Source organism: Eptatretus burgeri, chromosome 7 (assembly GCF_056783735.1).
Source record: "Eptatretus burgeri isolate ZD-2024b chromosome 7, Ebu_testis_v1, whole genome shotgun sequence".
In the NCBI taxonomy this organism is placed as follows: Eukaryota; Metazoa; Chordata; class Myxini; order Myxiniformes; family Myxinidae; genus Eptatretus; species Eptatretus burgeri.
This window is the reverse complement of record NC_140967.1, coordinates 111968300-111993694: the sequence shown is the minus strand read 5'-3', so window position 1 is coordinate 111993694 and position 25395 is coordinate 111968300. Positions and strand designations below refer to the sequence as shown.

Sequence of the window (25395 nt, the reverse complement as noted above, 5' to 3'; positions counted from 1 at the left end):
CTCTGTAATCACATATCGATCACTCTACAGAGCACAGTTATCATTGGAAATTTTTGTAACTTCGCATATCAGAGTCCTATAGAGGTCCCTTTCAGCGCATAAAATTTTCAAGGTCAAGGTCAAAGGTCAAGGTGACTGTCGCAAATCAGGGGAGTCGACGAAACCCTTATTTTTTGAGTAATTTTGATCGGATCGTCTTCAAACTTCATGGGAATATACTTCATGGTCTGGCGCTCAGCTGATTAATTTTTGGTGGCGATCGGCCTTGACCTTCATGGTTAGCGCTGGAGGTCGAAAGTTTTTGACCCCAAGGTCAAATTTTGAAATCTTAGATACTGTGGGGGAAAAATTTGTATTAATGTATTTTAAAATTGTAACAAATGGAGTTTCAGAAATGTAACTTTTATGCTGCAAATTGAATTGGCTGTCATTTCTGGCCAAAATACTTTTGCCCTAAATGATAAGAAATGTGTTGTTCTGGGGCAGAGTGACCGAGCTGATAAATGAAGCTTTGCTTAGAAATGTACGAAGTGGCTTTTTGTCTAAAGGACACGTCTGCAGTCTGGGTGAATATCCCCCAACCTCTCTCTCATGAAAGTATAAAATGCTTTGAAAGGTAAATTGTTTCAGTGAAAGCATGTGAGGAAGTATAGTTTCTCAGTGGCTTGTACTCCTTGGAACTGACCAAGTACCAAGTTAGAATAAAACTCTCTGATGTAATGTAGAAATGAATTGAATCGGGTTGGTCGAACTGTTGACTAAAGTAAGAATAAATGAAATAGAACCAAATAATATTGCAATCAATGGGATTCTTAAGTTCATTGTACAAGGGTGAGAAGTGTATGGTGTATAATTAGAAAATAAATTGTTTCACAAGGAAGGACTTGTGTGGACATCAGTTTTATCAGTGTCGATAGGCTTTTTGTAGGATTTTATAATCAAATCGGACAAACGTTAAACTCTGTCTGAAGTCAAATAGGATTCCACAATCGGCCAGTTAGAATCCTTCAGGAGGACAACGATCACAACAAGGTGGGTTTAAAAAATCCACATCAATACCATATCGAGTAATACCTCATATGAAAGCGCTTGATAAGTGCTTTCCAGATCTGTCAAAAGTTTGACGCTATGACGTCATTTGATGACATCATGACGAAAAAACGGATTTTTCATGAAAATTTTATTTCCTCAGTTCTCATCAAAATCTCGTGATATATCATGTACAACGGTCCTTGAGAGATACCATTAACAGTACGAAAATATAAAGGTCAAGGTCATGTGTCAAGATCACTTTGAAGTCAATTATGGAGTTCAATGAAACCCTTCTTTTTGAGTAATTTTCATCGAATCATCTCCAAACTTTGTCGGAATGTAGTAAATGGCTTCGCGCTCAGTTTATTAGTGTTTGTTTGTGATCGACCTTGACCTTCAGGGGTTAGCGCCTGAGGTCGAACATATTTGACCCCAAAGTCAAATTTTCAAGTTTTAGGAACCATATCCTGTAGTACCTCAAATTGAAGTCCTCGATGAGTGTTTTCTAGATATGTCAAGCTTTAGCCATTATGATGTCATTGGGTAACGTTATGAGGCAAACACATATTGTTCATGGTCACTCTGTAAAACGATTATCATCGGAATCTCTCGTCGGCAGATATTCCTCAAGGAGTCGCTCCTGGTGGATAGCAGTTCTGTTCACCTCAGTGTGACCTTAAATAAGTCACTCATGTTCACATTTTGGCAAGATACTGGTCACCCTGGGGTGACATTGGTTCATTTGTGTGTTTGTTTGTCTGGCTGTTTGTTTGTTTATCCGCACAGAACTTTCGTGTTTTTTTCTGCAACCGCTTGTCGGATTAAGACAAATTGATGTGATGACTCAGGTAGAATGTTTTATTGATAATTATGACGTCATAGGCCACGTGGTGTGGCAGCCATATTGGAAAAACGGGAAAAAATTGGACCTCTGTATCTCTGAAACTGCACAAAGGGAAAAATTGAAACTTTGCACATAGCAAGTACTCCTCATGGGGAATGAGTGTGATTTTTTCATGATGTCATGGGTGCCCTCATTATGACATCATAATTGTATATGTAGAATGCTACATCCGATTAGTATGACAATTTTTGAGGGTCATCTAGGGATAAAATGGTCCACAGAAAAAAAAGATTCATGACATCATCAGTCATGTGATTCGGCAGCCATATTGTTAAAAAAAATTTTAACTTTCAAAAATCTCTGAAGTGGCTGAACAAATTGAGGCAAAACTTAACACATATGACCACCTGTCCATGAAGAACACATATGATATAATGTCACATGGTTTGGCAGCCATATTGGACTTACCCAAAAACCTACAAAAACACACCACTCAAAAGAAGTCCTGGTGGGGGTCGACAATCTCTGTTTGCTCTTTTTCTTGTTAAATTTGTATTATTGACAACAAATCACGACAACCTCAACATACGATCTTCACAATACTGTCAAACTTCAATACTTCATGGATTTGCTATTCGCGGTTTACAAAATGTGACCTGCTTCGGCATTCACGGTTTTTATGGATTAAAATATATATACATATATACATACATATATATAAATATATATATATATATATATATATATATATATATATATATATATATATATATATATATATATATATATATATATATATATATATATATATATATATATATATATATATATATATATATATATATATATATATATATATATATATATAAATATATATATATATATAAATAAATAAATATATATAAATATATATATAAATAAATAAATATATATATATAAACATATATATATATATATATATATATATATATATATATATATATATATATATATATATATATATATATATATATATTCCACAAACCGCACACATAAAACAGTTCAAAAACACATCTTGCATGAGCCGTGCTTTAAACAAGCTGAATGTACATACTGTAGTGTACTATTACGCAAAAACATATCTTCCACGAGCCGTGTACATAACCACAGTTCTAAAACATCTTCCACCAGGCACATTATAATTGAGTTGTATGTACATACAGTACAGTAGTTCAGTACTGTTTGCAAAAACATATCTTCAACAAGCCATGAACACAACAGTTTTAAAACTGTTCGGATACAACATGCCTGGTGGAAGATATGTGTGGGTTGTTCCACCATTCCGCAACAAAGACGCTTTACCGCACCCATTACGAGCTGCCGAAGATGTTTCCCTCTTCCTCCCCTCCCATGAGTTGCACAATTAAAATGTAAAACGTTAGCATGGAATCTTGCGTAAGCAATTAAAATGCTTCACCACATTTGATACGTGCTGAGTAAAATGTTAGCATGACGCTTGCAAAATCAAAATGCTTCACCACATCTACCCCAGTAGCTGAGTACATCTGGTAAAACGTTCCATCTGACAGCATCCCCCAAAAACAATGGGCAGATTACTCAGCATTCCCGCATATACCCACAATCCCCGCAGCATGTATGCAAGCGTGTTCTGGGTATCGATCATTCTTCTCATCCCACTGGCTTTACTGGCATTTTGCCTGTTGTTCCACTCATTTTCTCAGTGATCAAACATGGCTCCCAAGCACAAAAAAGTGCCAGAGATGCATCGACTGCCAAGAGGCAGAAGAAAATGATGAGCCCGAGTCAAAAAGTGGATCTGCTGGACTGCCTGTCGAGAGAACAGAGTGTGTCTTCTGTGGGCACACACCATGGAGTAAACAAATCCAATGTTTACTCTATACGGAAGAACGAGAAGGCAATCCAAGAAAGTGTTTCGGGAAACGCTGTAGAGCACCAAAGTGGTCACCCACGTCTGGGATGCTTTCATGACGTGGAGCCTGAGGAGTTGGATGCTCTAATCACCTTGCGTGCCGAGGAGGAGTTGGGAGCCGTTACCAAGGTTTCGGATGTGGAGGAGGACATGGGCAGTGATGAAGAGGAAGGGGTGTCGAGGTCCAAACTCACAGTCAACTTCCTGGGTGATATACTGCAACACATGTGGTCAGTTACTGAGAGGCTGTGTTCGATACCAATCCTGTCATGGAGTGTTACCTCAAGTTCACAAGGGGGTTGAAGGAGGTGATGCCCCCATACCAGGGGCTACATCAAAACCTGCGGCAACCTGCTAGCAGCTCTCAATCACAGAGTTCTGCCACCCTGGTTTGTCCACCTCAGGAGCATCAGCACCCTCGCCTGCCTATCCGGCATCCCTTTCAATGAGCGACTCATAGTCAGGTCAGGTGTGGGAGCATGCGCCAGAGCAGTGCGTCGCTGCATCCACTTTCCACTGGTACTCCAGGGGCCTCCGTCTCGCCATGCCCCAAGCAGATGCCTGGCCCATCCCAATCTCCGTGAGATGCCGATCAACCTGATGCAACCACGAGGCACGTGGTCGGCCCATTGGCCTCCTCCACTCATGAGGCTCCCTCGCTGAGAGAATCTGATGAGCAGGATCAGCATCAGGAAAACGAGCCACATGTCCATACAGCCGCAGCTGACGCTCACGGACTATGCAGGTAACAAATCTCATTTGAGTCTCTCTCAGCAACCGCTCGTTGGACACAAAGTCTGACCAGCGATAGCCAAGGATTCTCCGAAGAGACCTCGTACCAAAGGAATTAAGTTTCTGTCTCAGATCCTTGGTCAGAGTCCAAGTCTCACATCCAGAGAGCAAGACTGGAAGAACCAAGGACCTGAGACTCGGACTTTCGTCCTCCCGCACAGGTAACGGCAGAACCACACCCCATTATCCAGTGAATCCATGACTCCCCGGGCACGCCCCAGACATCTATTGACTTCTGACTCACAGCCAGCAGAGACATGAATATCACTATCACTGCCAAGGTAAGTGAATCTCTCCACGACCTCAACATTCTCACCACAAACAGGCACAGACAGTACAGCAGAATCCAAGATGTCATTGAAAGCCTGGATCTTCGTTTTGACCCAGGAAACCCGTAATCCCAGCGGCTCATTCAGCACATATCTTCAGCACAGGGCCCCCAAAACGATCTCTAAAGTCTCCGCAAAGATGACTGCATCATCTGCGAAATCAAGGTCAGAGATCTTGACATTCCCAAACGATGCACCGCAGCTTGATCTCTCTGACATTCTCCCGAGAATGCAGTCCATACAAGTGCTGAAAAGTGTGGGGGGCCAGTACACACCCCTGAGGAACTCCAGTATCAACTGGAAATAAGTCAGAGATGGTACCACCACATCTCACAGCACTCTCAGTACCAGAGTAGAGTTCAGATATCAGATCGATCAGTTTTGGTGGCACCCCACGAAGACCAAGAATCCTTCAGAGGGCATCCCAATTCACTAAATCAAACGCTTTACAGAGATCAACACAGGCTGCAAGCAGCCCCTGCCAAAACTCTCGTCTGCATTCAGTGAGGACCCGAAGAGCAAGGTTACGGACAATCGTTGACCTCTGGTGTAAAGCCTGACTGCTCTGGATGCTGGTGCTCAAGCAGATGGTGATGAACCCTATCAAGAATTATCCGAGCAAAGACCTTGCCCGGCACTGAGAGGAGCGTCACCCCTCAGTAGTTGTTGCAGTCTTGGCGATCACCCTTCCCTTTCCAGAGAAGGCCCCTGTTCCAGTCAGTTGGGATGATGCCTGTGTTCCAGGCAGAGCACAGAACTGCATGCAATGACATGAGTGCAGCATTTCCACCAGCCTTGAGAAGTTCAGCATGGATTCCACAGATCCCTGGAGCTTTACCCCATTTGAACAGGTTCACCGCAGCCTGTGTTTCCGCAAGTGAAGGTGGACCACAGTTGATTGGATGGGCAGCAACAGGGATTGCACACCGCTGAAGTCCAACTTGACAGCTGGTGGATCAGCCTGGTACAACTACTCAAAGTAACCGGCCCAGCGGGCCTTCACTTGGGACTCCTCTGTCAAGAGCCTCCCACCATCTGCTCTCACTGCAGTGCACCGAGGGATGGCCTTGGTTGAACGCAATGCGCAAATTCCCCGTAAGCAGGACATGAATCACCTGACCACAGGAGATGCTCTACCCCCTCACAGATTCCTTGCACATCGGCCTCCTTGTCCACCCTTCACGCACGTACAGTTTTACGCCTCCGCTCCCTGAACATCTCAGCTCTGCCATTCAGCCCGGCCCTGCGACTCTGGTCAATGGAATCCAGTGTCCCTTGAGAGACAAAATTCTTCTTTGCCCTGCAGTGAGTTCCAAGACATCCACCGGCAACATCAAGGACAGTGGTCTTGAAGGCACTCCACAACTCTTCAGGACCTCCCAAAGCACCCAGACCCCCCAAATCTCCACTCAGCCTGTTCGCAAACTCCTCAGCTACCCCCTCATCCTTGAGCTTGTCACAATCCAGCCAAGGCCTGAATGGTGCCATTTTCCTGGATTTAAGGTGCAACTTCAGAGTTGTTACAACAAGCTGGTGGTCAGTATTGAGGAACTGAGCACTCGGGTAGACCCGAGAGTTCTGGATCATCCTCCAGCGACCATCATCGAGGACATGGTCAATCTCCTTTGCCACTCCACCAGCATTGGAATACCAACTCCAGCAAGGAGCTTGTGGGCGCTGAAACCATGAACCGGCCACCCATGTCCATAACTTCTTGCAAAGTCAACGAACTTAGTGCTATTCAGGTTCACAGTTCCAGTCCCATGGGGACCAACACACGTCTCATAACCATCCTTTTCAGTTCCAGTCGATGCATCAAAATCCTCCAAGACGAGAAGTGTATCTCGTCTGGGGCACTGATCAACCACAGACTCGAGCACGGCATAGAATGTGTCCTTCATGGTGAGATCACTTTCCTCAGTTGGAGCATAAACAGAGACCAGGGAAATGACACCTAAGGAGTGACGAATCCTTAGTCTCATAATACGCTCGTTGACCGGTGTTACCTCAATTATCATTAGAGTCAGATTATTGGACACAGCTACAGCAACTCCTTGGGAATGGTAACCATCAGAGCGACCAAACCAATAGTAGGTGTCACCACCCACCATGATCTCGCCGCAATCCGGTCTCCGAACCTCAGAGAGAGCTGCAATACCGATGTCCAAACGCTTGAGCTCAGATGATAACAGAGACAGGTGATCATCCTCTCTTAGGGATAGGACATTGCAGGCACCCACCCGAAGAGACCGCCTCAGGTTAACCCAAGGAGACCGCCGTCTGGTGGACAATACCTCGGCACCACTCCGACACACTCTCCTGCAATCTGACCCGGGAATGTTACCCCGTGATTTCCATCCTATCATCAAAGATTGGGGGTCCCGAAGGCTTTGCCCCAATCCCATTCACTGATAGTGAGCGACTTCAGTGAGTGACTCATCCCCTTCAGTGAACAATTCAGGATCCTCATTTATTTTTATTTTTTTTAAAAACGTTTACGGAACTGTTGGTTAGTCACTTTTGATAAACTGTAATCGGAATCCTTCAATAAACATTGGAAACAATACCCGGTATTGTTTTTTTATATTTGTAAGCTTTTTGTAATGAAACTGTAGTCATGTGCATTCACGGTTGAAAATATTTCATAATTTTAAAACTTTCCCCAATGAGCCAGACACCACCAGGAACCTATCCCCCTTTTCCCATTGAAACCATGTGTGACATTCACGGCTTCGCCATTCGCCATTCACGGAATTTTTCATGAATCAAGAACCGCCAAGAGTCTATCCCCCCCCTTTTCCCATTGAAACAAGTTGCGGTGTCAACATACACAGCTTCACCATGTGCGGTATTTCTTGCAGATCACTAACCACCGAGAACCTATCCCTGTTTTCCAATGAAACGATGCCCCGCTATTCACGGCATTTTACGGGAACGTATCCCTCGCATATAGTGGGGCCCGACAGGACTTCTTACTCGATTGCTCATGAGGGAAAACAAATGCAGGCAGTGTCTGAGGCCTAACTCACATTTGCCACTGCAGCTGTGGGGTATCCAAAATCTACGGCCACTAGCAATTATATGGCGGCCGCAGTATTTCCACGGTCACACAATGTAGCAGTCACATTTGTTTTTATTTTTCAGGTAGCCGAACGGCGTATTTATAAATTGTGGAGACCGAAAACATGGGGGTGCCGTACGGTCTTTGATTTGATGTCACACAGTGACCTTAGGGCGTTCCTCCGGCAGCCATAGAATTTTCAAGGCAGACGCAAGCTACCCGCAAGGCGACCGCAGGGGGCCCTAAGGCGAACGTGTGGCCAGACAGACGGTAATGAATGGGTTAATTTTTTTTATTTTTATTTTTACTAGTTCTTTTCTTTTGGCTTGTCGAATTGCTATGGCGAACGTAGAATTGAAAAAAGTTACAACTCCGTGCTGGAATTCCACGGTGACCTTACGACCTGTAAAATATAGCCAAACGGCATAGGGCCACCCTGAGGCCACCTCAGAAACTCTGCGGCTGCCGCACGTTTCTGTCAATTCAGAGGGCGTACGGCCGCCGTATCCTCGCCGTAGAGCAAATGTGACTTCGGCCTAAGCACAATACCCAATCAAGGCCTGAGGCCAATTATCTGGTTTTATCTGGGGTTAAGTTTTTTATCCCCACATAGCCCTTGACCTTCCTCTGGATGAAAGAGGAGGCCATGCAAAGTTTGGTTTGCACTGGTTCCTGCAGGGTGTCAAAGCATAAACACACAAACAAAAATTCTTACATACATATATATATATATATATATATATATATATATATATATATATATATATATATATATATATATATATATATATATATATATATATATATATATATATATATATATATATATATATATGAAACCCTCCAATATTGCAGGATCTACTTTTGTGGGTTGATACCAATGGTGGGCAACCAATTGTGTTCCGATTCTGTTATCACAGGATTTCATTTTGACCAACCGCTGTTTTTGACCTGAGATGAGTCATCGTTTGCGTCCCGTGCCGCCGTGGGTGAACAATTACCTTCCATTACGAACTTTATGGTGTTTCTCGCGCAGCGTTTTTTATGAGCCCAAATGTAAAGCGATGGATAAAGTTAGTTGTACCAAAAGGCAGAGAAAGGTTATGACGATGGGCGAACGTTCGAATTGTTAGATTGTTTGGCTCGCGGAGAAAATGCGGCATCTATATGGGCCGCCATTACGGGGTCAATGATTGTTGGTAGAATCTTCCCCAGTGTACTCTTCCTCATTCGTAAACCTTCATTATCCTGTAAACCTAATTCCAAAACGTTCATTTTCCAACTCCGTATTCAAACCATATTGCCAATTAAGCACTTCAATTCCGACTCCTGGATTCGAACCCCAATTCTCAAACACATTCTCATGCGCAACTAGTCAGTGCAAAGACAAGACAAGCAAAGTAAATTCCTATATTGACGACTACTGGAAAGGCAAAGGAAAACCACCCAGAGTAATCCTTGCCGTGGGGCTACTTTGGCAGCACTGAACCTGCCTTCAGGCAGCTGAGCACCAGGAAGAAGGAGAAGAATTCCATGATAACTGCTGGAGTTTATAACATTACTGAAAATGGTTCAAAAATATAAAGTTTATTTTTTGTTTTACCTCATCCCCATATGTACAACACCCATTTATAAAATTGGGACTCAAAGTCCAAAAATATGCAGTTTGTATTTTTAAATGTGAAAATCACAAGTACCGCACCAGCTGACATTTGGACTCTAACTGTGTCCACAGCCATTAATGGCTGTCCACAGCCACTTATTTTCTGTTCCGACAAAGGGCTCACACACTCAAAACACGAGCTGCATCTGTTTTCCCATCATGGGAAAGCAAACTCTTATCAACTTGTTGATAAAATCTATTTATCTTGTCAGCCAATGCAAATGGACACTCCTTCACAAAGATAAGTATTCCATTGCATAATCATTTTAAAAAACAACTTTTTACACATTTTGATCTCTGTTACAAACTAAAACCTTGTAAACAATCATATTAAGGACAGTATTAAAAAAAAATGTCTGTGTTGTTTCGTGGGTGGGTTCAGCACCTCGGATATCGGAGAAATTCTTCACATTTAATTCATGATGGAATGTCAATAGACCCACGACATGTTTAAAACACAATGCAACCAACAAATGCGTGCAGGAAAGCCAAAGCAATGTGCGAATCAAGCGAGCAATCCACAAGAACGAGTCATGAACATAGTGACGGGCCAAAATCAAAGTTGTTCGGTTTCATCCCATTTCTCACAGTTGGCTAGATAAGATGGGAATTTGAGAGCGATTGTGAAGCTGAGAAACCATCGTTAGAGGAAGTACTCACTGCTCTGCTGGGTCAACATCACGCAGACCGATATATACGATGTCTCGTGCCGAAAGGCAAGGTGAGAGCCATGAGAATCCAGATAGAGAAGGAATCTAAGAACAGAATCATTAAAAGTGATTTTTTTATTCATGTTCTCCAAAACCCATTCATTGCCTTTTCACATTATTTTAAAATTATAAACAAAATATTCCTTCCACCTGTCATCTTTGCCAACTTGTGTAAAAACTTTATCATCAATTTTCATTTTGTTTAAAGAGACAAACCTGTGGAAACAAACCAATTAATAACAATCATAATAACTGGAAAAGGCATTTCAAAATTGATCACCATTTTGTGCAGCAATGTGTGAATGATGACAAAATCAGAAATTCCCCAAAACCAATGTAGTTTTTCAACATTTATGGCAACACCATGTGACTGTATGCAAGAACAATGATCCGAACTCAACATTTATAGAAGTGTTTCTCAACATTTATTATATAGAATTCAGCCCCATTTTGGTCCAATTGTTATTCATTATCATGCATGCTGTACAATATCCAAATTGATATTACTCTGCACACACAAAGTGAAAAACGGGGTGAAGGAATTATTTCACTTAGCTTGTCTGTCTTCAGACATCAATTTATGACAGAGGAACTACTTAATTTCAATTGAAAGTCAAATTTTGAACAGGAATAAGAAAAGAATCCTAGAGTTCAGAAGTCAGGTCAGGTATGGGAGCATGTGCCAGAACAGCACGTCGCTGCGTCCACTTTCCGCCGGTACTCCAGGGGCCTCCGTCTGGCCATCCCCCAGGCAGATGCCAGGCCCATCCACATCTCCTTGAGATGATGGTCAACCTGTTGCAACCATGAGGCACGTGGTCGACCCACTGGCCTCCTCCACTCATGAGACTCCCTCGCTGAGAGAATCTGGTGAGCAGGATCAGAGTCAGGAAAACGAGCCACATGTCCATACAGCCGCAACTGATGCTCACGGACTATGCAGGTAACAAATCTCATCCGAGTCTCTCTCAGCAACCGCTCGTTGGACACAAAATCCGACCAGCGATAGCCAAGGATTCTCCGAAGAGACCTGGTACCAAAGGAATTAAGTCTCCATCTCAGATCCTTGGTCAGAGTCCAAGTCTCGCACCCAGAGAGCAAGACTGGAAGTACCAAGGACCTGAAGACTCGGACTTTCGTCCTCCCGCACAGGTACCGGCAGCGCCACACCCCATGATCCAGTGAATCCATGACTCCCCAGGCCCGACCCAGACGTCTATTGACCTCTGACTCGCAGCCAGCAGAGACATGAATATCACTGCCAAGGTAAGTGAATCTCTCCACGACCTCAACATCCTCACCAGAAACAGACACAGACAGGACAGCAGCATCCAAGATGTCACCGAAAGCCTGGATCTTAGTTTTGACCCAAGAAACCCGTAATCCCAACGGCTCCGACTCCTCATTCAGCACCTCGAGGGCCCCCAAGAGGATGTCTAAAGTCTCCGCAAAGATGACTGCATCATCTGCAAAGTCAAGGTCCGAGATCTTCACATTCCCAAATGACGCACCGCAACTTGATCTCTCCGACATCCTCCCTAGAATCCAGTCCATACAAGTGCTGAAAAGTGTGGGGGCAAGTACACATCCCTGACGAACTCCAGTAACAACTGGAAATAAGTCAGAGATGGTACCACCACACTTCACAGCACTCTCAGTACCAGAGTAGAGTTCAGACATCAGATCGATCAGTTTTGGTGGCACCCCACGAAGACCAAGAATCCTCCAGAGGACATCCCGATTCACTGAATCAAACGCTTTACAGAGATCAACATAGGCTGCAAGCAGCCCCTGCCGAAACTCTCGTCTGCGTTCGGTGAGGACACGAAGTGCAAGGATACGGTCAATCGTTGACCTCTTTGGTGTAAAGCCTGACTGCTCTGGACGCTGGTGCTCAAGCAGATGGTGGCGAACCCTATCGAGAATTATCCGAGCAAAGACCTTGCCCGGCACTGAGAGCAGCGTCACCCCTCGGTAGTTGTTGCAGTCTTGGCGATCACCCTTCCCTTTCCAGAGAGGGACAACAAGGCCCCTCTTCCAGTCAGTTGGGATGATGCCTGTGTTCCAGGCAGAGCACAAAACTGCATGCAACGACACGAGTGCAGCATTTCCACCAGCCTTGAGAAGTTCGGCATGGATGCCACAGATCCCTGGAGCTTTGCCTCGTTTCAACTGGTTCACCGCAGCCCGTGTTTCCACAAGCGTAGGTGGACCACAGTTGATTCGAGGGTCAGCAACAGGGATTGTGACACCCTTGACGTCCAACTCGACAGTTGGGGGATCAGCCTGGTACAACCGCTCAAAGTAACCGGCCCAGCGGGCCTTCACTTCAGACTCCTCTGTCAAGAGCCTACCACTCTCTGCTCGAACTGTAGTGCTCCGAGGGATGGGCTTGGATGAACGTAATGCGCGAATTCCCCTGTAAGCGGGACGAGAATCACCTGTCCACAGGTGATGCTCTACCCCCTCACAGATTCCTCGCACATAGGCCTCCTTGTCCACCCTCAGTGCACGTACAGTTTTACGCCTCAGCTCCCTGAACAGCTCAGCTCTGCCATTCAGCCTGGCCCTGCGACTCTGGTCAATGGTATCCAGTGTCCCTTGAGAGACAAAATTCTTCTTTGCCCTGCGGTGAGCTCCAAGGCATCCACCGGCAACATCAAGGACGGTGGTCTTGAAGGCGCTCCACAACTCTTCAGGACCCCCAAAGCACCCAGCCCCCCAAGTGTCCACTCAGCCTGTTCGCAAACTCCTCAGCTACTCTCTCATCCCTGAGCTTGGCAACATCCAGCCTCGGCTGGGATGGTACCATTCTCCAGGATTTAAGGTGCAGCTTTAGAGTTGCTACAACAAGCCTGTGGTCAGTATTGAGGAACTGAGCACTCCGGTAGACCCTGCAGTTCTGGATCATCCTCCAACGACCGTCAATGAGGACATGGTCAATCTCCTTTGCCACACCGCCAGCGTTGGAATACCAAGTCTAGCGATGAGCTTGTGGGCGCTGAAACCATGAACCAGCCACCCTAAGTCCATGACTTCTTGCAAAGTCAAGGAACTTAGTGCTATTCTGGTTCATAGTTCCTGACCCATGGGGACCAACACACACCTCATAACCGTCCCTATCAGTTCCAGTCGATGCATTGAAATCCCCCAAGACTAGAAGTGTATCTCGTCTGGGGCACTGATCAACCACAGACTCGAGTGTGGCGTAGAATGTGTCCTTCACGGTGAGATCACTCGCCTCAGTCGGAGCATAAACAGAGACCAGGGAAATGACACCTAAGGAGTGACGAATCCTTAATCTCATAATACGCTCGTTGACCGGTGTTACCTCATTTATCATTGGGGTCAGCTTATTGGACACAGCTACAGCAACTCCTTGGGTATGGTAACCATCAGAGCGACCAGACCAATAGTAGGTGTAACCACCCACCATTATCTCGCCGCAATCCGGTCTCCGAACCTCAGAGAAAGCTGCAATCCCGATGTCCAAACGCTTGAGCTCAGATGATAACAGAGACAGGTGATCATCCTCTCTTAGGGATAGGACATTCCAGGCACCCACCCGAAGGGACCGCCTCAGGTTAACCCAAGGAGACCGCCGTCTGGTGGACGACACCTCAGCACCACTCCGACACACTCTCCCGCAATCTGACCCAGGGATGTTACCCCGTGGTTTCCCTCCTATCAAAGATTGGGGGTCCCGAAGGCTTTGCCCCAATCCCGTCATCCGGTGAGCTGCCCTGCGAAGGGAAGCTGCACAGGAGGTACTCCCACGGAGTGGGTTTTCAGATTTTTTTGCGGTTTTGCGTTTTGCGGAACGAAGGGTTTTACGGTGGCCGGAGTGCAAATCCTGCCACCAACCTCCTAATAAGAAGTGACCCAACTGCAGGAGGACGTCCGCAGACACAGTTGGGCACTAGATATGGATGGCCGTTGGCTCACAAGGAGCTCCTCCGCCCTTTGACAGGTTTTGTTTTTAATCCTGCTGGGTGTCCATATCCAAACACCCTCCTCACCAGAAAACCTGGTGGGGGAGACGGTTTAGTCGCCGCCAACCCGACCATGGAACAGGTTAGTACAGGTTTACATGGTACCTGTAGCAGGTCACAGATCGAACCTGACCTGACAAAAACCTGTTCAGAAGTACTTGGACAAAATATTAAGGCATTTTACTTCATGTCGACCAATCAAATTTTCCGCTCGCAGACCATCTCCACTTCCTTTTCTCAAGCCTGCAAGCCACCCCCTCACCAATCCCTGCATACCCTGACTACCCCCTCACCAATCCCTGTACACAATCGGTACCACCTCAGTATCCCCTCACCATCTCACCACCAACTGCACGCACTCACTACATCCTCACCTCTCGCACGCACTCGCTACCCCCTCACCACTCTCTGCATGCAATCGGTACCACCTCACCACTCCATCACCATCTCACCACCACCTTTGTTATATGTTCTGTGTGTTTGCTCATATATGATTCTCGACAATGCATTCAACAAACAAAAATACATATCTACGAATTGCTGGATATGTTGCAATACTTATAAAAGCCCAGACACCAGCGTTTATGGCTTTATTTAATTTTCGCACATGCCATAACCTCTAGCATCTCTTAAACCAAGCCAAATTTCAAAATTTCAGTTCCAGAATTGAACTTAGCAGCAGTTCCAGCTGCTAAAAAGTGTTCATTTATCGAATTTGGACATGGTTTCACATTTCGGGCGTCTCCGAGAGGTGTTTAATGACGGATCGGTGATCGCTAATTGCTTGCCAAGTGAGCTGTTCCTTATATTATCAACCGTTTCATTGGAGTGCTTCCTTGAGTGATCAAGCCACTTGGTGAGAGCTTTACAATAGTCGCACTGTCACTGAATACTGTATATCGATCGACTTGAACAAAGTTCAGGGGCTATTCGCCTGTGATGGCCCCACGTTTTTCTGCGGTGCATCAGATGGTGGCTGGCTCGCTGAAAATGTGCAATTTTATTTTACACCATGTTTCCCCTTTTTGTACAACCTCATTTCATTATACAACCCATCACTTCAGTAGAGATATATTTAAGAAATTAAACGTTTAGTTTTTAGAAGTTACTTCAACCATGTCATTGGAGTGCTTGTTTAGAGTGCTCTTCAAGCTTCGATCTCAATAAGCTTCCATGGTGATACCGCGATGTGGTTTTCCGTGTGGACATTTATGGCGTTAAGAAGGCAAAATAAATTCGCAGTTTTCCGTGTGGACATATCTGGTGTTAAAACGGCAAAATAAATTAGATGATTACAATGAGTAAAAAATGTCTTCATTTACAAAGCAATAAATTGCCACATCATGGCAGGATAGCCAAGATGTACGCATGCTCACCCTAAGGTGTCTAGCCTGGGTTTGAATTCCAATGCAGCTATAAACTGTCATTCAGGTGTTTCACATGTCGGGTGATTCATCAATGTGTGGGGCTTCTCATGCATGGATGTTAAACTGGGCGTCACATCTTCCAGAATCCCCCCCCCACCCTCTCCCTCTCTCGCACCTCGGCCTCTCTCGACACTTTCCCCTCTCCCTCCCCTCTCTCGCTCACCCCTCCCTCCTGCTTCCCACCCCTCCACCTCGGTTGAGGGGACGATAGCATGTACGAATCAGATTCAGAGTGAGCCGACTGGAGGGGTGCAAAGGTCGCTGTAAATGCGAGCATGCATGCATGCTGGCAGGCAGGCCTTTGCCAGGTAGACAACGTGGGTTTTAAATGCTCCCGTCCGGTTTTATATATGTCACTCAGGAGTAAAAAATGAAAATGATGCTGTTTGAGCACGTTTTATCACCCTACCACCCCCCCCCCCCACTCATGCTGACTTCTCCTCCCATTGTGCTGCCTTCCCTTGCCTTCCCTTCATACCGCATTTTCTTCCCCTCATGCTGCCTTAACTTCCGTTGTCATCATGCTGCCTTCCCTTCCCTTTCCCTCACACTATCTTCACTCCACCTCCCCTCACACGTACCTCCTCATGCGATAACCTCTCTCTGTTATCATCTGAGCTCAAGTGTTTGGACATCGGTATTGCAGCACTCTTTGAGGTTCGGAGACCGGATTGTGGCGAGATCATGGCAGGTCGTTCGAGCTACGATTGGTCGAGTCGCTCTGATGGTTACCATGCCCAAGGAGTTGCTGTAGCGGTGTCCAATAAGCTGACTTCAATGATAACTGAGTTAACACCAGTCAACGAGCGTATGATGAAACAAAGGATTCGTCAATCCTTGGGTGTCATTTTCCTGCTCTCTGAATATGCAACGACTGAGGCGAGTGATCTCACTATGAAGGACACATTCTAGGCCACGCCCGAGTCAGTGGTCGATCAGTGCCCCAGGCAAGATACTCTTCTCATCTAACGGGATTTCAATACATCGAATGGAACTGATAGGGATGGTTACAAGACATGTGTTGGTCCCCATGGATCTGGAACTTTGAACCAGAGTAGCACTAAGTTCCTTGACTTTGCAAGAAGTCATGGATTTATGGTGTCTGGTAAATGGTTTCAGCACCCACAGGCTCATCGCTGGACTTGGTATTCCAACGCTGGCGGTGTGGCAAAGGAGATTGACCATGTGCTCATTGATGGCCGCTGGAGGATGATCCAGAACTGCATGGGCCACCGTAGGGCTCAGTTCCTAAATACTGACCACAAGCTTGTTGTAGCAACTCTAAAATTGCAGCTTACATCCAGGAGAATGGTACCATCCCAGACTAGGATATTGGCAAGCTGCAGGATGAGAGTGTGGCTGAGGAGATTGCGAACAAGCTGAGTGGAGATTTGGGGGGTCTGGGTGCTTTGGGAGATCCTGAAGAGTTGTCGAGTGCCTTCATCGGAAAATTCTTGATAGGGTTTGCCACCATCTGCTTGAGCACCAACATCCAGAGCAGTCAGGCTCCAAAGTCACCAAAGAGGTCAACGATTGATCCAAAGAGCAGTCACCAAAGAGGTCAACGATTGACCGTATCGTTGCTCTTCGTATCCTCACCAATCGTAGACGAGAGTTTCGGCAGGGGCTGCTTGCAGCTTATGTTGATCTCTGTAAAGCATTTGATTCAGTGAATCGGGATGCCTGGCCCCCACACTTTTCAGCACTTGTAGGGACTGTATTCTGGGGAGAATGTCAGAGAGATCAAGCTGTGGTGCATCGTTTGGGAATGTCAAGATCTCTGACCTTGATTTCACAGATGATGCAGTCATCTTTGCGGAGACTCCAGATATCCTTTTGGGGCCCTCGAGGTGCTAAATGAGGAGTCATAGCCGCTGGGATTATGGGTTACCTGGGTCAAAACTAATATCCAGGCTTTCAGTCACATCATGGATGCAGCTATCCAGTCTGTACCTGTTTGTGGAGAGGATGTTTATTATTTATGTTTGTATACATCGTCAAGGCTCGTATGAGAGCGAACACACAACGCACAGCAAGGGGGGGTGGGGGGGTGAGACAAGAGGGTGGGTGAGGGAAGGACAAAACAGTGGGGAACAGAGACATTACGAGATCTGGGGAAGGGCAAGGAACATGGGGAATACAAGATGGACATTACAGGGACTTTCTTTTAGGAAAGCAGGGAATTTGAAGGAGGTGGTTTGGGGTGGATTAACGGGGGTAAAAAGATCGAGCATTTGGATGGGGGAAGATAAGAAGTGGTGGTGAACAGCTGTTGTGAAGGCCTGGAGGGAAGAATGGGATTGAAGAGTGTGTGGGAGTTTAATCCAAAGGCGGGAAAAGAAAGAGGATGAAAGAGTGAAGGTGAGCAGTGATTCGTGATTTTGGTAGTTTTACCAGAAGAGGGTTGCTGGTGGTCCTTGAGCGCCCTCCGGAAATATGGTGGGGACATGTCGCAGACAGAACAGCGGGTGGGGGGGGGCGAGACCGGAGAGGAGATGGCAAAAGGAGATGGAAGCAGCGACCTGCCTGTGGTGAGAGAGTGAGAGGCCCAAAGACTCAGCCTCACCGCGGGAGATACCAATGATCCTAAATACCTTGGTTTCCATAGTGTGAAGCCGAGAAAGGCGAGAGGCAGGAGCACTAACACAGAGGGGAGAGCAGTACTCTGTCACACAGTGGACGAAAACTTTGTATGTGGTCAGGAGCTCAGGTGGGTTGGGGAAGGACTTTGCACGATGGAGGATTCCCAGTCGGTGACTGGCTTTGGAGGCCAGGTTGGAAATGTGGCTTTCCCAAGAAAGATCATGGCTGATAGTAAGACCCAGAAGCTTGAATGAAAGGACTTCTTCCGGAGGATTGTTGACAAAGTAGATAGTGGTTGGGTGGGGTGGGGAGTTCTAAACAGTCCTTTCAGAGAGACATCATGAGAGTGTGGGATTTGTCTGGATTGAAAGACATGTTCCACAGGTTGGATCAGTTTGTGATTTTATCCAGATCTGCAGAGAGCAAACAAGCTGCTGCTTGCCGGTCCGAGCGATGACAGATGGTACGGCAGAGGGTGGAGTAATGAGCAAAGAGATCAAGAGCATTTTCCAGAGAGTCAGAGAGATCACTGATGAAAACCCGAAAAAGACCAGGGCCCAGAATGGTGCCTTGAGGAACTCCTGCCTGGACAGGAAGAGGGGATGAGAGAACTCCATTTAGGGCCACCTGTTGCCTGTGACAGAAGAGGAAGTCTGCGAGCCATGAGTGGAGACGGCCTTGGATACCAAAGGAAGAGAGTTTGGTGAGCAGGGCAGGGTGCCAGACCATATCAAAAACATGTGATATGTCTCGGGAGATGGCTCTGATTTAATGTCCAGGGTAGCTTGACCTGGTCTGAAACCAAATTGATGATCGGAAATCAATCCATTGGAGCAGAGGAAGGATTTAATATCTGAAGCGATGATGGATTCCATGACCTTGCTGATGATTGGGAGAAGGCCGATTGGTCTGCAGTTGCAGGGATCTGTTTTTGCACATTTTTATGCAGGGGTGTAAAGTTTGCTGATTTCCAAGCAGATGGCAGATGACCTTGAGCAAATGAGAGGGTGAATAGAACAGAGATAGGGTGAGCAAGAGCAGCATAGCAGGTTTTTAGAACATGATAGGCCATGGGCGAGATAGGGCCATCGTGCACCCCCCCCACCTCCCAACAAAACTGTTTTTTTGAAGTGTCTGGATATGCTGAATACGAATTTGAATGTTATCATTGAAAATATTTGGATGCACTACCTCTTTTAGCCTCATGAAAAGGGGTACCCTCAAAAATGAATTTTATTCATTTGTGCCAAAAGCGATTTCCGTACCCAATCAGAATGGCTTCGAGACGACACATTACAGTGTCAGACTACACATATTATGGCTTATATGAAACATAATCTCATGCTGGTTCCATGTATGTGTCGAAAATTAATATATCCAAGAGCTTATATAACATGTTGAGTACATGTACTGTATCATCTTATTAACTGCCCATTACTGTGTTGTAGAGTTTTCAATAAAGCTTATTTTATCCTGTTTCTTGTTATATATCCTGCTAATTAACCATGAGGTGACATGCCAATGCCAACTGCATTCCACTTGATGCCAAAATGGGTCCAATATCTTGGATACCCGCAATGTTATCACATCCTAAATTGCATATGGTTAATCTCATTGTGTTTGATAACTATGACCAGAACCTCCATCGAGGTCAATACCTGACACAGAAATGACTTGGTGCTGAAGAGAAAGCTTGATTTCTCATGAACAAAGATATCCATATTGAAATTGGTATTGTGTGAATTTTTTTCCTCCACATAATTATATTTTTAATGTGCAGAATATGGCCATTGGAGCAGTAGTACAGACACCTCCCCCTCAAGGAACTTCAACAACAAATATTCATTTGCAGATTACTTAAGAATTATTCCCATCATTTACATTGAAGCCAACAGGTTAGTTAAGATGCAATTCATTTATTTTGACATCAACATCAAATATGTAGTTAAGTTTTCTCTTTTAGGTCAAAGACAATCACTTAAGTCAATTATGAATCACAAAATAACTATCAATTTTAAATTTAATCACAGATATGACATTTTAAATTTTTTAATGTTGGCTTTCTTATCTATTTGCAGGTTCACAGAGGCTCAGTGCAACCATGCAAAGTGATGTCTGACCCAATGCACTCATCAGAACGTCAAGGGAAAGAAGGCCCCCCAACCAAACGCCCGAAGGATGGTGGCAGTGGAGGCCATGGGACAAGGCCAAAGTCCAGGTGCATCATACACATCCCTGGGCTTCAGTATGGACCTCTCGTGGCATTATCAATAAGTGCAGAATCCGATGAAAGACTTGCCAGGTTGAAGGACATACATGACAGGAGACTGTCTCAGCCATTAGAATCTGTTCACCGAATGACTGCTACCTGTGACCTCATACCAAACACCATTACTGAAGGTGATGGATATCACAGAGAATGTTCCCAAAAATTTACTGTGAATCTCAATCGACTTTCCAGTCATTGTGATCCATCTGAACCATCATGTTCCAAGTTAAGTCGGAGGGGCTCAGCTGGTGACAAGGTACTATTCTCACCCGATTGTATATTCTGCCACTCGATGGAACGGAAGAAAGTGAAAGTCAAAGGGACATGGACTACTGAGGGCTTAAGTCAGTTTGAGTTTGATGGATGGAGAACGGTGCTCAAAACTGCTGAGGACAAATTAGATGAGAAGTTGCTGATCAGAATTAGAGGCCATGATTTGTTTGCTACAGAAGCTAAATACCACAAATACTGCAGGGTCCAATACACACAAAATGCCGACAAATGGAGAAGTACAAGCATAGAAGACAAGGAGCAACAAATCAAACTAGCAGAGGCACAGAGTGAGGCGTTTGGTGCTGTCTGCCAAGTCATCAACAGGGATATCATCATCAGCAAGAATATGATGAAACTGTCAGAGCTAACTGAAATTTATATCTCTCACCTGAAATGCACCAACTTCCCCAATCCCAAATTTCATGGAGAAAACCTCAAAGCTAAGCTGGAGAAACATGACAAATACAAGGACAGACTGGCCTTCTGCACACTAAACAGAAGAAGCAACTTCCAGTCTTACATTGTCCAGAGCTCTCACCATGACATTAGTGACACAGTTCGATGTGCATATGAACTTGGTTCTAGGGACATGATCCAGGATGTTGGAAATTACCTACGTCAAGTGATTCTGGAGAGCTTTGCAAAAGCTGATGACTTGAAATGGCTTCCATCTGCGCAGAACCTTGGAAATGGTTAATGGCATTTACATCGAATGGAACTGCTCATTGATGTCACTGCTCACAAACTGCTCATCGAATGGAACTGCTCATTGAACTGCACATCGCGGTATCACCATGGAACAGCTCTAATTCCATCACAATTGGAAAAAAAATTGAATTAACTGATATCAGGCAAACCAACTCCTCACACGTCGAAAGTGCACAGGCTCCTGAATTCAATTGGGAAAGATATTTGTCGTGCAGCATTGAATGGGGAATGGAAACTCCCGAAGCATATGCTCATATGCATGACACTTCGTCACCTTTTCAGGAGCAAAAATTGATAACCTTGCTGAACCTAATGGGACACTCAGAAAACTACTCATTCTCACTGGAGTTGGAAACTGCCCTTGCTCAGGCTGTTGCTGAAACATCAAGTCTGCTGTCAATGCAAATCATTCGATCACCAGGGGCCCCTTCCATTTTCCACTCTGAATTTGATAATTTTGACCAGTTACTGAACAACCTCACTGGAATGGTCTCAATCCACACTGCACATGGCATCATGCTACAGGACACAGAAGGCAAGCCAGAGGATCAGGAGAGTGAACTACCAGGTTGGGATATGGAAGAAGGCCCACATTTGCCAACCCTGATATCCCTGATGCTGGTGACGGATATCCCTGATGTTGGGCACTTGTCAACCAAAAACTGGAGCCTCTCTGGTAAGAGGGGTGTGTTCTCCCACAGCAGTTGACAGATATTGCTGAATCGGTGAACACCAGTGATGATGGAGATGATGAATCAGATGACGATGACAGCATACCAGAGGAACAGGAGTACTCACCTGGTGACAGCTTGGAGTCTGACCAAGATTGAAGAACATAGCTGAACCATTAGCTGTTGACATTGATTGAAATGGATGACAGTAAAATCTCATGATATTGTTACTTACCTGATGAATACAATGAAACTGTACGATCATGATAATATATCAACAGAAATATCTTGAAATATGTATATGAAAGATATACTGTGTTATCGCTTGGTAAAAGGAACAATGTTACAGACTGTTATTACCTCCTATATGTAAATATAATGTTGGTTTCAATCATTGTTTGTAATCAGAATTTGGGAAATAAGTATGAATGTAGCACATTTTATATGTATTGTAAAATACATTACTATATTATTTAGAGTGGGAAAGAATATACCAGCGATATTAACATGAATAATGTTCTCAGCAATTTATTTTATTTTTAAAACCCAACCCTGCTTTTGATTTTGTGAATACCGTTCTGTTGTTTATAGTGTGATAACATCATGTGTGTTCATGTTATCTGGATTAAATTGTATTTGGATACTATATATCTGGATTACAAATTAAGTCAGATTCTTATTCTGGACTAGTTGGCAGAAGAAAAAAAATGTCTTAAAAATAAGCTTTATTGAAACTTCTACAACACAGTAATGAATGGTTAATAAGACGATACAGTACATGTACTCAACATGTTATATAAGCTCTTGGATATATTAATTTTAGACACATACATGGAACCAGCATGAGATTATGTTTCACATAATCCATAATATGTGGAGTCTGACAGTGTAATGGGTCGTCTCGAAGCCATTCTGATTGGGTACGGAAATAGCTTTTGGCACAAATGACGAAAATTCATTTTTGAGGGTACCCCTTTTCATGAGGCTAAAAGAGGTAGTGCATCCCAATATTTTCAATGTTAACATTCAAATTCATATTCAGCATATACAGACACTTCAAAAAAACAGTTTTGTTGGGAGGTGGGGGGGGGATGCACGGTGGCCCTATCAAGCCCATGGCCTATGAGGGCGGATGTTGTTTGGACTGGTTGCAGAATCTGAGTCGAGGTTTCAGTGTGGAAGAAGAAAAAAAAATTATATTCATGTACTCTCAATTATAATTGTTGCTTTATATGCTATAGTCAAATTGGCTGTCAATTATGTTTCCCTTTGCCCAAGTGTCTTTTGACTGAAATATTGATAAAAGGAATGTCTTACTATGAGACAGGGTGGCGTGGTTGATGGCACTGCAACTTTTGCCATGATTATGTCATTCTCTTTCACCCAGTGGACACATATTGCAGTTTGAGTTATTTTGCCTAATGCTTATCAGACAAATGTACTCACTGCCTTTTATATACACAATTCCTTATATTCATTAATTGTAAGACCTAAAACCTAATGTTTTATCCTGTACTCCTTTTGGTTGTCTGCTTTTTAGTATTTTGTCTGATTCTCACCAAGGCCAGCTGAAAGTCACAATGTTCTCTCTCCCTTTGTTCTCCCAGCCCTCTCCACTCCCACGAAAGCATATAAATGTCAAAAAATGTAAACTTAGCTTTGTGCAAATCATTGTGGATGTTTACATCTCAGTGTTTTGGACTCCGTGGTACCGCTAATAAAAGTTCTCTGATCGAATGTACTTTTCATCGTGGACAGTGAATTAATTGTTTATTACAAATTGAGTAATATGATTTACACCAAGTCGGTTAATAGAACAAATCAGAAAATTCCACAACAAAAGCAAGCTCTCCACTTTGTCACAACAAAAGGACACAGAGTCCAGGGACACTTGGGTGTGACTGGGTCAGATGGGTACAGAAAGCAATGGGTTTCTGACACAAGAATTCTATGCAAACACCGAGTTTAGGCATTCAGCCTTTTCACGTGCGGTACCAGCAGTGCGGCCATTTGAGGTAAGGGAGGGGATGGAGGGTGAACATACACCAGAAACATTTGATTAGAAGCCACCTTGGATTTGGAGGAGGAAGAGTGCTTTGAGAGTTCAGACTTGAGATTTGTAAGATTTTGTTTTCTGGCTCTCCTGAAGGTAGAAACACTTGTTCCGAGCTTTATGGAAGGAACTGAGATTATCCTGAGTTGGGTTTGCTTTCCATGAGGCAAAGGCAAGTTGTTTCAGGACAACTGCCTTGCCGCAAGCTTCAGTGAGCCATAGGCGGGAGGAAGAGTCGGACAACTGAAGACAAGATGGTGTTTTATCTGTGCATGAGAGAGAGCAAGTTTCTTTGAAAGAATTCCCAGGACAAGTTGATGTTGGAGAAAGTAGTGATGGGAGACCAGTCGAGAAGTTTAATGGCTGCTTGGAGACCCTGCCGCTCAGCCTGAGTGAAATGCCAGACTCAAGGGCGCTAAGGTGGTTCTCTAATAACAGCCAGAGAGATGTTTACTTTGACAAGCACGTGGTCAGAAGAACTGATTTGAGCGGAGGAAGAACAGCAGATATTTTCATGGAAATGTGTCAAAATCTGATCCAGAGGAGAGAGAGTACCATTGGTTGAGATCCGGGTCGGGAAGTTGACAGATTGAGTCAGTCCCAAATTGGGACTCCCAATGAGTCGCAGAAGTCTTTTGCTGAAGTGCCATGACAGGTGAGAGAGGTACCCACACCCAGCCAACTGGCATGATGACAATAAGGTCACCACATGTGAGGAAGAGAGAGTTCAGATGAGAGGATAGAAGTTGGTCCATGTTTTTGGATAGTGAGGTGTAAATGGAGTGACCACTGTTTGGTGTGCGGTACAGCCCACATATAAACATGAGGTGGGTGTGGTGGGAAAAAACTAAATTTCCACAAGTTGGATCAGCTTACAAACAGAGAATCTTTTATTTCGTATATACGAAGGAAGAACTTTGAATGATTCACTGAAACATTCGAATGGACTTCACTGAAACAGAAGCTCGGAGCAATTCCTCTTATACACAATTTGACATTCCAAAGAAAGAGAGGGTGATAAGCATGAGCCAACATAACTCAAAACTGCAATACGTGTC

At 44.6% G+C, this 25395-nt stretch overlaps 1 protein-coding gene across 1 annotated transcript in view; it reads right to left on the bottom strand.

Moving 5' to 3' along the window:
* The window catches only part of ARG2 (arginase 2), a 173602-nt gene that overhangs the window by 67545 nt on the left and 80662 nt on the right, over positions 1-25395 (bottom strand). Inside the window, exon 5 of the mRNA XM_085890302.1 lies at positions 10312-10406. Coding sequence (XP_085746428.1) covers positions 10312-10406 — 95 coding nt within the window. The remainder of the gene's footprint in view (positions 1-10311; positions 10407-25395) is intronic.